General features: G+C 40.1%; 1 protein-coding gene across 1 annotated transcript in view; it reads right to left on the bottom strand.

The window, feature by feature from the left end:
• The window catches only part of LOC138028915 (progesterone-induced-blocking factor 1-like), a 16,662-nt gene extending 1,550 nt beyond the window's left edge, over positions 1-15,112 (bottom strand). The window contains exons 1-21 of the mRNA XM_068876557.1: positions 14,799-15,112; positions 14,578-14,640; positions 12,835-12,912; positions 11,589-11,627; positions 11,087-11,150; positions 10,852-10,931; positions 10,719-10,770; positions 9,939-9,984; positions 8,898-8,990; positions 7,226-7,297; positions 5,185-5,266; positions 4,832-4,907; positions 4,670-4,731; positions 4,251-4,333; positions 3,495-3,595; positions 3,327-3,382; positions 2,914-3,005; positions 2,056-2,156; positions 929-1,023; positions 505-573; positions 254-310 (exon numbers count right to left, since the gene is read on the bottom strand). Coding sequence (XP_068732658.1) covers positions 254-310; positions 505-573; positions 929-1,023; positions 2,056-2,156; positions 2,914-3,005; positions 3,327-3,382; positions 3,495-3,595; positions 4,251-4,333; positions 4,670-4,731; positions 4,832-4,907; positions 5,185-5,266; positions 7,226-7,297; positions 8,898-8,990; positions 9,939-9,984; positions 10,719-10,770; positions 10,852-10,931; positions 11,087-11,150; positions 11,589-11,627; positions 12,835-12,912; positions 14,578-14,640; positions 14,799-14,831 — 1,494 coding nt within the window. The 5' untranslated portion in view covers positions 14,832-15,112. The remainder of the gene's footprint in view (positions 1-253; positions 311-504; positions 574-928; positions 1,024-2,055; positions 2,157-2,913; positions 3,006-3,326; positions 3,383-3,494; positions 3,596-4,250; positions 4,334-4,669; positions 4,732-4,831; positions 4,908-5,184; positions 5,267-7,225; positions 7,298-8,897; positions 8,991-9,938; positions 9,985-10,718; positions 10,771-10,851; positions 10,932-11,086; positions 11,151-11,588; positions 11,628-12,834; positions 12,913-14,577; positions 14,641-14,798) is intronic.
• Between the last annotated feature and the right edge of the window lie 630 nt (positions 15,113-15,742).

Here is a 15,742-nt window from a genome sequence, read left to right as displayed (position 1 = left end):
AATTGCTACAGACACGTAAAATACATAGGTCACATTCACCATCCAGTGAGTTCTCTGGTCCATTGTTCCTGATGTATATTAACGGGTGTCCATTGTTTTCAGACTTAATCCCTAGAGGTGTGGTATTAGTTCCATCCTGACCCGAAGGTGAGAGGTGTACTCAGCAAGAATCTTATCAAGGTTAGTCAAGACAGGAATACCTGAAGAGGACTAAATGTAGGTGCCGTAACGCCACATCTCATCAGAATCCTACCTTAATCTCCTCTGTCGTAGCCATTCTACCAAGAGTATCAGGAATAGCTCTTAAAAGCTAGTAAAAATAAAACAAAGTAGTATAGTCTTTTCACTATATAGGTTTCAAGGTAAAATTATCATCTGATCTTGCTCAAATGACCCTTTCTATCATACAAAAATCAGTGCATCTAAAAATGTTTTCAGTGTATTATGTTGAGAAGGTCTCTTCCACTCTTTGGCATTCAGAAATTATTTTAAATAGCATCCTACCTCTTGGGTATCAAGATTGAAGTCGTCATTTGTATCAAATCTTTTGAACTGGTCAAACATGTCTTGAATCTAAGTAAGAGGCAAATCAAAATGGCTCTAAAACGAACGAACTCAAACAATATGTCGAAAAGAGTAATTAAACGCAGACAAATATATCATTTATGATGATATGAAGGTGGTGATATTATCCACAACAACAACGTTTAAAAACGTGAAAGTCTTCTGTCACTGAGCTGTTCAATCAGTTCTAAAGTAGTGTTTGTTAGTATAGAGGCCCCTGAAGACCTGACACCGCCGGCCGGGCTGCATGTCAAACCCTACAGTAGCTCAAGGTTCACTTCCGTCACACCTCCGTCACACCAGAACTACTTTTGTAGCACTTGCTGATTTGTTCCTGTTGTTATTCTAATTTCTTAGCCATTACCTCCTTCTCGCTCCATTCAGGAAAGTGTTCCATTGCCTCCCTTAGGTGCGGTTTACCAACCTTCTTGTCAACTAACCTTGGATGGACGCCAGTCACTAAAATGTATTGAACATGCGCGTTTGAGGTGCAGTCAAAAAAGCCGTGAATATAAATTTGAAGCAGCTGTATTCACCAGGATCAAGTTGTTCAAAGTCTGGATAACTTTATCCACTAGATAAGTCACTAGAGTATAAAATATACTCCAAGTAGATGTGTCCAGTAATGCACGTAATAAGATGGACAATGATTTTGATAGGCGTCACAAAGTGTTCCCTTGCTATTCAACCCAACTTCAACATCACTCGGCTCGCTTCCGGAAATACAGACAACGAACGTCGCAAAGTGTCCGGTAAACTCCGGTACTCAAGGAAACTGAGATAAAAGCGGCATAAAACAACGCTTACCCTTTCACTCACGTGATAAGTAACCTTGTTTTTCCCACCGAAGCAAAAGAAAGAGTTTGCATGACAATAGCACTCAATTCCCGGGGGATAGGTTGGGGACACCAACATGGCCGCCCGTTCTTTTGTTTAGGGTCACCAACATGGCCTCCGTGACGTCACGTGAAAACCCTCTATTGCTAGAAATAAGTAGCAAATGTTTGCACTGTGTGTTGGATATCAAAATTGGGCTTGCGTCGAATTACTTGCACTACTGGAGGTACGTGACCGGATAAGGTTATCCCACCTTTTAACATCCGGTGCTAAGCCGAAATTGTTCAAAGCAGGTTAAAAGCTAACCTTGCAACAAACTTCGGTCATAAATAGTTGTAACACTTCGCTAGAACAGCAAGTGAAGCGCATCAAAGCTATTAATAAAGTACCCCTCCTTCTCCCTCCCTTCAATGTTGCGTTTACCGGTTGGTTTTTGGACTCGAACCCATAAACATCAACATTGAAGGGGAAGAGGGGGGAAATTGCCGTCTGTGTTACAACATTTGTGACCGAGAGTAGCTTAACTTGACCGGCTGATTCTGTTGGCTTTTTAAAAGCCAACAGAATCAGCAACTTGAGATTACCCGGCTAACTCTGATTTGAATTTCTCGACTTAGCAAGATAACGTAAATGAATGGAAGTTATTGTAATTACCTTTAGATGATTTGGATTTTGAAAATTTCCTTGCTCTTACGCTAGCACTTGGTGTGCGACCTTCCCTCCAGCCTGTCAATAATGGATGATTGATGTCAACTCTGTAACATAAACGGAACAAAAAAAAAACTTAACATTCAGATTTAAAAGCCAGAGCGCCCTTTTTAGACCGTCGCTGTCGCTAATGTGTCGAGCACTTATCACGGATCTCAGTTTCGCAACAAAACTTGGGAGAAAGTGGGATTGTCGTTAAGAAGACAGGGAGTCACGGCCACCTACCTCGATAATAGGGACTTTAAGATCTACTACGGCAGTGTCCACGAAAACGTAACCTCAAAACAGAACTTTGCTCTATCGTAAGGCCTTCACGATTATGCCATGTCGTTCACGTCGCACAGTGTTGGGGAAGTAAAAAATAAATTAGTACGAGCGGTTTCAGGGTAAAAATAGAGAATGAAAGATTCTCTGTTGCCATACTCACGCTGTCGTCGAAACCTCAAATTTAGTGATTTCACGTTGCTGTCTGCAGAGTACGGCATAAACACTTCCCAATATAAAATGCATGCCGCACGTGCAGTACGATTATTTTTCTTGTTTTAACCAATGATATTATTGTTTTGTGGGGTTGCCGTAGCCGTCGTCGTTTTTTAAACTCCCTAATAAAGACACCAACGCCCACCAAGTACCTTTTCTATTAGCATGACGTAATGTGATTCAGAAAATAATCTTTGTTCCAAGGAGATTTAGAGCAACTGGACTTGCCGGTATATATCCAATGTTCTCCAAAGCCCTTATTCCTAAATTTTCAGTCCATCTCCAAAGTGATTGAGTATACAGAGAGAAAACTATTACTTTTACCTATATTCGGAGTCTTCTACTTCCTGTAAGTACGATTCCAAATCTTGAAATGGTCTTGATAGTTTCTTACCCAGCGGATGTCCACTAAGATCCTTGAGAGAATGTGAGACATTCAAGACGCGACATAATGAGTTTATTTTGGGAATCGGTATCATTAACTGTGTCATCATTCTGGTGTCAAACAAATGGAATGAAAATTTGTTCCAAATAATCAACAGGTTTTCTCTTTCGCTCCCTTCCATTCAGAACAGCAACGAAGTTTTATTCATTACATAAGTAGGCCATTTAAGGGCAGCTATTTTAGGGGAGGGTTTGCTTAGCTCACCCGTATCAAACGCTCAACGGTCTTGGGTTTCAGTTCTAACTCATGTAAGCTATCTCAGTTTTTTTGCAGAATGATATGTTGGGCGTACCTCGTTAATTCCAAGATAATGAGATGGTAAAGTCGCTCGAAATTCTGTCAATGTTCCTGTGGAAAGAAGTTGGAGCGATTTAAAAAATTTTTTCTTCGTACATCACCCATAAAACATCCTTAATTTTTATGCCTTCCTCCCGTGACTGTAAGCGGGCAATGTCCTTACCTTCTTTCGCTGCAACGTACATTTTATTCAACATGGATGCATAAGCCTTCTGATCCTTATTGTAGTCTTTTACAGTTAATTGTTGTCGCTCCAACATTATCCTGCGAAATAAATGATAGATATTCTTAAATACTGAACGCGATATGAAACTTCACGATTTTCACTTAACAGCTTAAATATCTGTGTCTTCTGCTGTTTTTGTACGCAATGTAGTGGTTCATTTTACCGGCTGCTTACTACAAAATGGAGTCAACTCGAACCCAATCTCTTTTGACCTTGACAGTGCATCGTTATTTTCGTAACTCAAAATAAACTAAGGTATTTGTGGAGCAAAATACGGATCAGTCGCAGAACACACAATCATTATAATGATGAATGGCATATTGAGGTAAGATTGTTTCGTCGATCATTGGCATTCATTAATTATTCTTCTTTTGTCATGTTTGTATTTTTAACTTCTTTTTTCTTTTGGTTTTTCTTCTAGGTACGGATGTACCACGGGAACACATGAGCCCCACAAATTAACATTGAGTGGCTTTATAGCTCCGTGGGCAGAGCACCGCAGCGGTCGTGGGTGCAAATCCCGTTGAAGACACCGGAATTTTTCAATGTCTGCAAGAGATAATTGATTAAATTGTTGAGATAAATGCAACGGTCACTTTTCCATTTCATTTATAACTGCACCTCAAATATATACATTTATTTCAGTAACGTAATGAAAGGGATAAACAATTAAATGTAGTTCGTGAGGCTTACCGGAAGTCTCTGCAAAGTCCGCTTATAAAGCCAACATAATATTTTTGTTGCTTTTGTATCTCTCCTTCCGCTACAACTAGCAGCTTGAATAAAGAGAGTGACAATTTGTGAGATGAAGATATTACGGAAAACTGGAGAAATCGGAAACGTTCTTCAGGAATTTCAAACCCGCTATCTTGGCCTATCTTAATCCGTTCTGCCGTTTGCACTGTCCGCCTTTGTTTCCTCACTTCTTTCACTCAACTGACTCCCTCCTGCCTGCCGGCCTGGCCGTATGTCTGTCTGTCAAGCTGAATGACCCCCCCTCCCCCCCCGCCACCCCGCTCCCGTTAACGACACCGCCTCAAAAGAACGTGGTATTTTATTTCAAGATCCATCTTGAATATCTGTGCTGATTTCATAGAGGACGAGATACTCACCCGATCTTTGAGGAATAACTTTTGCTTAATTTTTTCCATCTCACTTGTAGGGATGTTGCCAGCTAAAAATAACACCATCAATTGAATGAGGGATGCGGTGTGTTTCAAACGAGTGCATGATTCTTAATCACATGAAACATTCAACAAAAAGAAGGGCTTTACCTCCCCCGTGTGATCTGATCGTCCCATTTTTGATGTCTTTTTCTAATTTTAGACATTTAACTTGATCCATCAACTCCTGCCAGAGAGAAACAAAAGCATTAAAATCGTTATTTCTCTGAATGATTGGAAGGTTAAGGATACACACCATTCAGACATCCTTACACACAACATTTATCCAGGCTAATGACGGGTGAGGGGGATCGATTGATTGATGATTGTGTCCTCAATCACCGAAGCTTGAAATGAAGCGATTTTTCAAACAACGATGAATCTTTCTATGAATATTAAACATCACTGAGAGTCTTGTGGCTACTAAACAGGCTCAAAAAATAAGTTTTAACTTTCTGTCCCACCATTATTCGTTGATTTAGTCTGGATTTCATCTCCTCTAGCTGAGCTTTTGTTTGTTCAAGTTCCTTTGCAAGTCTCTCTTCTCTAAATCAAGTAAAAAAACGTCAGATGAAGAATATTAGAGAGATTTAGTATCGCGTTTACGTGAAATTAAACGGTAAACGACAGGCTTGCTTGTCATACATGAAATTTATTTCCCACAGGAAATAAAGTGATTCATGCTGAGTGTGACATGCTTGGTTAGTTATTTCGCATGTTGCAGTTGGGGCATTCCTGTCATCCGGGAATCCTCTATATCTTTTATCACGTGCCCAGGCTAGGCGTATTGATGGTTTGCATGTGACGTCACGGCGGCCGTGTTGGTGTACAGAATGCAGTAAAATGTCTTCTGGGAATTTGACTCTATTATTGTGCAAAACTTGTGGGGCCATTTCCTATTGTTTTTTATATAATAACCCAAGTTATTCACGGATTTTGAATGGTTCTCAAGGCTGCTGCCTAAGAAAATTTTAAAGGGGCCCTCAGAGCTAAACGCTGAGAACTTAGGAGCCCAACATATGAAGTGAAAGGTGTTGCTGTGAAACATTAAGGAGCCCAGAGCTATTCGTTGGGAGTCCCAGGCTACCGGGCTCCTGTTAGGCAACAGCCTTGGTTCTTGCCTATGATCTATTAGAGGACAGACACACGATTGACGTCACCATCAGCTTTTATGCGAATAATTCTTTGTTATATAAAACAAATAGATTCCATGTTGCCGTGGGTCTGTTCAGTAATAGATCACAGAGGACGTCAAAATGTGGTAAGAACATCAGGGACACACTCGGCTATTGCCTCGTGTGCCACTTTTTTGTTCTTACGACATTTTGACGTCATCTGTGATCTATTACTGAACAGACGCACGGCAACATGGAATCTATTTGTTAAGTACACCAACACGGTCGTCTCATCACGTGGATCATAGTTAATCGAGGGACTGGTTATGAAACCTTAGAACTTTCAAAAGCGAAAACAATGTTGCAATCGATGTTGGTTGAATTGACCGTGACCCTGCACAATCTTTTGTTTTTGCTCTGCACGGGTTCGCAGATTAGTTGCGCATAATTTAATCGAAGGATTTGATTGGTTATCTTCTCGAAAAAAGATGTGTTTTGTGCAGGGTCAAGGCCAAAAATACGGACAAAAACATGAAACAAAGGAACTTGTCCAGTTTCATAACCATCTCCATGCATTAACTATGCGTGGATGCAAGCCACGAATAGGGCCTCTATCACTAACCAGAAACTCATGACGTTGAAGCGTTTAATTCTGGTTCAGAGCTGGGGTTTTTTTGAGTTTAAAAACTTCCTTATTTGTATGTAACGAAGCTCGTGCATTTTCCCGCGCGTGCAGCTGCCATCCACATTTGGGCATAAAATTGGTGTCGTAAAACCTCTCTAGCTTTGTTCCAAGGAAAAGAGTTGTAAGTTACACGCTTCAAGGTTATGTGCTTCTGCACTAACTGGATCAAAAAAGTCAAGATCATTTTTTAGTCTTTGTAGACTGGCGATCGTCATAAAAGCATTTATTTTGTCTTTGTCTTTGAAGAAGTTTCTCGCGATTTGCAGGTAACAGCACAAAAGTGAGCTAAAATCAAACATATTTCTTTGATTTTGGGTAAACCCCGGCCGGATAAACATAACTGAGGAGAATATGCCGCCTTTGTAATGTTCATCTGCAAATGGTTTGACGTTCAAGTCTTTTCGGATAAGGACTGTAAACCGTAGCCTCCGTCTTACGAATAGAACATGTAGATGTAGACTCAAATTTCAGTGTGACATTTGCCGTAAACGCTATGCCAAATTGCTCTCTATTACGAAGACGCAGAAGCACGTAACTCTTTTCCTTGGAACAAAGTTGGGGGTTTCAGGAACCAATTTTATGCCCAAATATGGACAAAAATATGATCGAAGCTGCACGCGCGGGAAAATGCGCGAGCTACGTTACATCCAAATAAGGAAATGTTTAAACTCAAACCCCAGCTCTGAGCCAGAGTGTTGTGCTTACCTTGATTTGATTTCTTTTATTAATTTGGCCTTTTCTCTTTGCCATAAACTAATAGTGCCTTCTCTTTGAAGCCTAGAAGCATTAAATGAGAACAATGTTTAACTGTCATTGACATTAACGACTCTTGTTAGTTATCCATATAAATGTCGACTACATCCAAGGCACCCAATGAGCCATTTTTTTCGAAATTCATCAAAACATATCGTTGCCATAAAATAAACCAAAAATTAGCCATTTTGGAGCAATTTCTCCACCTTCTGGAAAATTGTTATCTGTTTCGCACTCCCAGCAGAAAAAGAGCCAAAATTCCTCTTGCCAGCAGGGCCGGGTGGAAGGTTCCCAGCCAGCAAGCATGAAAGCAACAGACCTCGTATTTACCCTTCAGTAGGGGAGGGGAGGGGCAGAAGCGGACTACAAATAGCCCTCAAAACAAAAATATTTCTCCCAGGAGAGGCGAAAGCGCGAGCAGATTGAAAACAATTTGCCAGCACAACAAACATCTTTTTCCCAGCAACTTTCCAATGCCTCTTCAGACAGCAGATACACACCTGCGGAACACACATTTTGCGGAATACCTCCGTTGGGTGCCCCTGTACATCTCTAACGCATGCTATAACTGAAAAGGGTGATCCGTTAGCGCTTTTTCAGACAGATGCTTATTTGCCTCTATTTCGTGTTTTGTGTTTTCACTAGTCAAGACACCGACAAGTGTAATGAGCATATTTAAAAGCCCGTTTAAACGGATTCAATGGTTGAACAAAAGTTGAAGTTGGTCGTTCAGAAGGGCTCCAAAAATGGAAGCAACATTTTGATTGAGTGGAACCAAGAATTTTCTCGGTCATGGTGATGATGAGCATGCATGAGTGCTGCATCCAATTAGATCATTATTAATTTGATTCAAAACTTATTTCGATAAGATTTGTATCATTTAACATTTTACGCTCTTTCAACAATGGTGAACAACTTGTCCAACTGTGACGCTCCCAACATTTTGTTCAGCGAACTTTTGAAGGCATCTTGAAGTGAACATGAAACCGTTTAACGAGCCTCAAGGTTACTGTTATGTGTAGGATGAGTTTCAACGTCTCTCAGTATCTCACTGTCCGGCGTTCCCGTCTCCTTTTCTTTCATTTATAACGAAAACCAAAAAGCATGTTGTATGAGAAGAGATGTTTATTTGGGCTATAGACGAGAGACGCTCGCACTTATCAGGAAAATTTGAGCAATTGTCTCTTTTAGACACCATCGCTAGTCCTTTCACAGGAACACATGAGCCCAACAAATTGACCTGCTCCCAACTTTGTGGCTTGCTTCACAGCTCAGTTGGTAGAGCATTGCACTGGCGTTGGAGAGGTCATTGGTTCGAATCCCGTCGAAGCCGCCCGAAGTTTTTCACGTGCTTATAGACCGTTTTCACTCACGTGACCAGCAGCCATATTGGATTACTGAAACAAAAGACAGTATTTGCGTAAAAATAGAGTCAAATCCCAGAGGATTAGTTTTATACACCATCATGGCCGCCATTCCTTTCTTTTGGAACACCAACATGGCCGCCGTGACGTCATGTGAAAACGCTCTATAACAGACAGTTGCTGAAATTGTCCTGATAAGTGCAAGCATTTTGGCAATTGCCATTGTTCCGAAGTTGACTGAACCGACGCTTGTAACTTACTGCTGAATTTGTTTCCCTCGTTCCTCCAGTTGTTCCTCCAGCTTTCTACAGGTCGCTAGAACTGTGTTCTTCTCCGCTACAGCATACTCGTGTCTTGGAAATTAAGACAAAAGCAATCTTAGATTCTAATCTTTGATTCTAATATTGCTCGTTTTCATTGAAGTGATCAGTAATTGTGTTTTTTACACAGAAACAAACGAAGGAAAACGTTCGCATTAGAGTAGAGCACACTCTGAACCATTAAATGAGGACAAACATGGCCGCTTCGACGTAATATGAAAGTCGAGAATATCGTTGCCATACACGGTTCAACATTTGTTGATCAACAAATGTTGCAGCTGTTGTTCAACAGATGTTGAACAGTGTGTCGTGTCATGTTGAATGTTGAAATATGCCATTCAACACGCTGAACGTTGTTGAACGATGTTGAACGAAAGTAGAGATCAGCTCTATTCCGTTCAACACGTCTGTGCAACATGGTTCAACATTTGTTGAGCAACAAATGTTGCAGGGTGTTGAACCGTGGGTCAGCGGCTTTAGACTCACAGTTTGCTGAAACTAATCACGTCACCTGTTGTCACATCGATGAATACCACTTGCGAGAAATGGCGATGGTATAGCGCAGTTGCGATTGCGAAGTGGCCATGTATTTTAAGAAATACTGTGTTTGACAGAAGTCATTTTTAGACCAGATCGTTTGCCTTCTGGTGGTCGTCACCTTTAATTCGCATGTTACAATAATTTTCGTATTGCGTTTGGGTGCGCAGATATAAAAGCACTTGCCTGCCACCAATGTGGCCCTGGTCGAATCCCGGAATCGGTTTTATACATGGGTGTAGTTTATCGGTTGACTTATCTTTTCCGATATGTTTCCCACCTGGTACTCCGATTTTACCTTCTCGTCAAAAACCGACATTTGATTTGATTTGTAGCGTGCCCAATTAGGAGGGCATACACCCGATTTCTCAAGTGAGGCCCTCTGAATTGGACAACGTTTCTTATGTATCACTGGACCTACTGGTTAACCTAAGCTATACTTACCTTTGTCGTTGGTGCATAGACTCTGCTTGCTCGTCTTGCAAATCATCTACATTTTTGTAGATATGTAAATTGCCAAAAAAAAAGGTCGCGTTAAAAAGCATATTGTTTTCATCTTGAAAAAATATCTGTTCTCTTTACATTTGATGAGCATCGTCCCTAAAGTCTGTTTTTCATTAGCGACGCAAGCACAAGAGATTCGTGTCAAGTGAAAACGCATTTTCGTCACCAGAGTTTCGGATCCTATGTCTGCGTGTTTCTCCCACAGTCATGCGCAAAAAAAAAAAGATCTGGGGTCGAGATTGGTAAAAACGAACCATATAATGCAAGAAGAATGAAGGGGGTAGTTTCTAAAGAAACTGTGGTGTTGCGTCGGTGGGGCAGTAGTATACAAAAATTTGGTTTTATCAACGGAGTTGATAATGTAAATTGGCCACCGTACAGAGATTCTAAAAGCTGACGTTTCGAGCGTTAGCCCTTCGTCAGAGCGAAGATTCCCTAGTCCGATGTTCTCTCGATTGGAATGTGGAGCGGGTCTTGGACGAACATCACATCTTGCGTTATAATTACGTCCCATCTTCACATAACGCAAGCGAACGCAAGACCCGTTTTCAGGGTGGAATAAGCGCTCTTTTGCTTTCGTTTCTGCTTGCGCTTGTGCTTGCACCGCCAGTGAAAACCAGAATTAACGGCACAGGGGTACGAAAGCAAAGTTTTTCTTCACTTAAAATGATAACCTCACAAAACATAGTTATAACTTACGGTAAAAGATGAAATACTTACGTTTGAGTTTCATGTTTTCTTTTGAAAGAAATTGCTCAGCTTTTGTTTTATCCTAGACAACAAACATGATACTGATGAGTGGAAAAACTGAAAACTACAAAACGCCCTTCTCCCGCTATCCGTCTTTACAAACCTGAATATGTTGCACTATGCTATTTCGTAATTCCTCCAAATCTCGTGAAGCATTATTGATGTATTGCACGTAAAACTTATCTGAAATTACAAATAAAAAGAAACAAACAAAAAAGCAACAGAAATTCCCCAACCAGATATGAAAACATACTCAAAAATATCAGTTGAAATGAATATGAATTTACATTTCGGAAAGTCATTGATGTCAAAATAGCTCGTTGAAATGTTTGCTGTACCGTATTCTTCAGCATCTTTGATATTTGCTATGTCGTCAAATAGGTCCAATTTCTCTGGCTCTTTCTGTAACGAACAGTAAACGTTAAATTTAACCAACAAAAGGTTAAAAGAAGATAGCATAATTTCCACGTGACAAATTGCATATTTTAACACCTCTTTAAAAGGCTAATTTTCCCTAGCGACTTAAGCATAAGCACAAGTAAGATGCATACTTGTCGTTAATTTGTGTCTTTTGTCCAAACAAGGGCAAAAACCAATTTTTCGGATGAATGTGTCGAAAGGTAAAATCCACTATCTGTGCTTCTCTCTCTCTTCAGTTACGTGTACGTATAGCCTTTCATTTGCCTCCAAATTTCTGAATTTCTGACTTTCATTTTTTAAAAGACACTAAGTAGAGACGCTATCGAGTTTTTGCGTGTTTCTCAGTTATGCTTGCCCTTTTGTCGTTAATGAAAACCAGCCCTGATAAAAGCGTCAAGATGACCTCAGTCAGTTTCTGACCTCAATTTGTTGCTGCAGCGCTTTAAGTCTCTCTATTTCCTGAAAACAAAGTTCAATTGTTAAGGATGGAGCACAATCATTCTGATTCCGGGCTAGTTCTTGGCTACCTACTCGTTAGGCGGGCGGACCTACTTTTTTGCTGCAATACCTTAAATGTTTCTGCAACTAACGTTAAAGGAAATTTTTGCTTGCAAATAGAATTCTTATGCCTTCATCTTCCGGTTAGTTAGTAGGCGAATGATATGAGGAGTACTAGAACTTAATGGAGGAGTCAATAGAGCGTTTTCGCATGACGTCACGGCGGCCATGTTGGTGTTCCAAAACAAAGAAATGGCGGCCATGATGGTGTACCAAACTAATTTTATGCAAAAACTTTCTTTTGTTCTAGTAATCCAATATGGTTGCTGGTCACGTGAGTGAAAACGCTCAATATAATTGCAGGGAATACTCTTGGATCTTAATACTAATCACGTGATCGAAAAGCACTGAAACTAAGGGCGTGCACCATTTCCACGGAAAATCCGGTTGGAATGGAACGCTCGTGATGGTACAGGATTTTCCAGGTGTGGCATTTCGCCAGGCCCGAGTCTCTCGCGGCTGGAAGAACACAATAACAAATAAAAATGGCGACTGCATCTGCAGTGGCGAAAGGCGGGAAAAGAGGCCGAAGTAAACCGGGTCGAGTAACAAATGGTACAGGAATTTTCCGGTCATTTCGGATGAAACGGGAAAAGAGGAATACGTCTGAGGATTTCCATCTTTTTCGGAAACTAACCGGTGGAATGAGCTGTACCATTTGAATTTCCAACCTGAATTTTCGGTGTTTGTTGACAAATGGAAAACGCTCCAACAGTCGCTTTCATATTGTTGACGTTTTGCCCCGCCTCCTCGCCTTGTCCCAGCCACTCTAATAAATGTACTTCCACGAAGTTATTATCGCGTTTTCAGTGCCCTCACCTTTATTGGGCCAAAATTGTTTAAATAAAGGCGGCTATGGGTTTATTGCCTCTAGTCTAATTGTTGTTTGTTCTTTGCTCAGTAAATTAAACATAGCTCAGGCAACGCAGCCTAATGGCAAAGTTTTTTGCATATGACGGATAAGGGAGATGAGGCATAAACTGACGACAATTTCCACCATTAGCTACCCAGCTATCATGTTCTCTGATTTTATTTTGATGCTCATCATTTGTGAAAGTACGCAAGTAACCAAGTACTTCTAAGTGGAACTCGAAAACAAAGCTCTTACCAAATCAAGTTTTCTTTTGGCAGATTCGCTGGTTGGATTGTGATTGAACTCGATTATTTTGTCAAACAAATCAAACATCTGAAGAAATGAAATAAAATAAATTAGCGTAAAAAGCGGAGACATATTTAAGTATTCTACTTTGATCAAAGCTATAATTTGTCCGTGCATAAAGATTCACTGATAGCCGCTTGGCGGTCGTTGTCTACGGTTAAACGTCGTGTAAATTGATGGGCTTTAACCTCTGCCCCGGTTTTTGTGTGACTCTACACACTGTTCTAAACAACTAGTATCTTGTTGTTCAGTCATTGCTGTATGCGCTACCGCACAAGCGCACGTATCAGTGACTGGAATAACACCAGGGATCTTTAATATGGCAGAGTTGAAGAAGATTACTATTTCTCGCAGGCTAGTAAATGGTCAGACCTTTTCATAGCCATGTGCTCATGGCGGTCCTGTTTCGTTCGTCCTGTCACAGCTGTTCTGATTTGAGAATAAACAGGATGCAAGAGCTTTGATCTTACGGATTTGGCAGCTCTACATTGAAAGACGGTCTGGCTCTTTTGTGTGACTCGCGTTGATCAAATTTATTTAATCGTAGAAACCAATTACATCCTTGGAAAAGTATGAAACAGGAGGTTCAGTCAGTCGTCTTATTTGAAACGATTGCTGCGACAATTAAACGCATCAGAGCACGCATCGGGAGATGAACAAAATTATCAGACAAAAATTATTAATAACAAGAAAAAACTTACTAAAACTTATGTTCACTGACGTGTGTTTTGTGGATAAGTAAATAACTTCGATATCAACTGATTTCTGACGTCATTAGAACTATCAATACTGCTTGGCTTCATTCGCGATGATATAACGACTAAAATTTCCGAGATTATTTATAGAGACATTAAAAATATGACCGTTTAAAGTGTTTTGCCTAAAAGGTTGTAAAGAATCCCGCGGTATGCGAGGTCTGGGTTAAAAGATGGATTTGCCGATGCAAATGACACTATTTTAGAGCAATATATGATGAAACGTCAAATGTCCTTCGTTCTTCAGAAAATAATGTCCAGACTACTTATAATAGGTGTCTTTGTCATCGCAATCGGGCAACAGCTGATATTTACTCGTAAAATGTGAAATATTTTATAATTTCCTAGTCCTTATGTTATGCGCTTGATTCTTCTCGACTGCTTTTTCTCCGACCAATTTAGTCTGTGATTAAACCTGTCTGGAAACGTCTAGTGTATGCTTGAGCTTTTAAGTTTATCTTAGCTTACAAGCTTAAAAGCTTACAGTTTTATCTATCATATCCTTTAGTTTTTCATAACATCCCTATAAAGCTGCCGCTTCTTCATTACCGATTTAAAAATTTCAGATCTTCCCTAAGCGTCCCGCTCGCACTGTTTGCAAGACAACTAGGACAAGTTGTATTTAGCCGTCTGGCAATTATCCAGACGTCAGGAATTGTTCATGAGTAATGCTATCAGAATTATAACTATGGTCTATACCTGTCAAAAATTAACACTACATGAAAAATTTTAGAGAAACGAAATTACTATGTGAACTAAAGCGACGGTTCGCGTTCATCGGTTCAAAAAAAATTGCGACTGAATTGAGGTTTATCGGCAAAAGTAACATTACGAAACGATCGAAAGGGCAGCAGCCCGGCATACGTGTAGGGAGAAAATTAAAGCGTGAGGCGTCAGAACATACGCCATTTTAAAGAATAATTGATGAGAAAATTACCTTCAGGACACGCGTTTTCATTTCTTTTATCCTCTTCTTCATATCTACAGATGCAGAGTCCTCCTTCCAAAAATAAAAGTTCAAAATCATTTGAAAAGCATCTCGCACTGACTTTTGAAAATAACCTCAACGTGATAAGAGTGAAGAGTATTAATTTGTTGCCACTGATCGCGCATTGGGGATAACTACTGTGGAACAAAACACAGTTAAATACTGCTTACCTTCAGCGTGTTCCCTCGCAGAATCGAGCTCATTTTGCAATCCACATTTAGGCTTAAATATCTGCCATGCTTTTATCAACTGCTCCTTTACGGCGTGGAAACTAGATTTCGGTGACCATTAGTCTTTTGCGCGCTGCCTGATTTCTCAGTCACGTTCGTGAACGGAATATGCTAACAGTTAAGCTCCTATTAGAATTTTCTGCCAGCTTGTGTCAACAAAGAGCAATTTCGTCTTGGATACCGGGTTTTATATTAACTGGAGCGTGAATATTAAAAAGATCTCCCGGGATGAACAGTACATAAAAAACCTGATTAAAATTCATTTTCCATGTCAGTCCTGCCCCCTAATGTAGAATCTTTTGTCTGGCGGATTACAAAGTCCTTGAAAGGGCAATTTCGACTTCATTTGATTGCAAAATGAATTAAATGAACCAATGGTTAGACTCTTCTCGGGCGGGAGCACTAGGATTTATTTCCTAGTATGACAGAGTCACCATCGTTAAATACTGACATAATTTATTCAGATGTTTACTGTACTGTTCATTTACAAACCTTTAAATTACAGTCTTCCACATTTATCTATATTTTGGCTAAAGGTACCATAAAATGGATAAATTTCAATGTTTTGAGTGTTCATTATTTTATTTCTCTATAATGTGCCAGTCTGTGTGGGTATTATAGTAACGAAGCCATAATTTCAATTTACCTACTGGTTCTTTTTCAAAACATTTAGAAAGCATCTTCATCTGTGAAGTTGATCGAGAACTTAAATCTCTTCCTCTGGTTTAATTTTCAAGGTGGGTGAGGGTATAATTTGGGGCTGCAACTGAAGTGCCGAATTTTTTTCTAAATTGAGAGAAGTGACCGTTGCACTTAGCAGGACAATTTAAGCAATTGCCTCTTAGAGACACCTGTGGCCTGTTTCTCAAAAGTCCCGAAACTTT

Source organism: Montipora capricornis, chromosome 13 (assembly GCF_036669925.1).
Source record: "Montipora capricornis isolate CH-2021 chromosome 13, ASM3666992v2, whole genome shotgun sequence".
In the NCBI taxonomy this organism is placed as follows: domain Eukaryota; kingdom Metazoa; phylum Cnidaria; class Anthozoa; order Scleractinia; family Acroporidae; genus Montipora; species Montipora capricornis.
The sequence above is the reverse complement of the archived record's forward strand: the minus strand, read 5'-3'. Positions and strand labels throughout refer to the sequence as shown.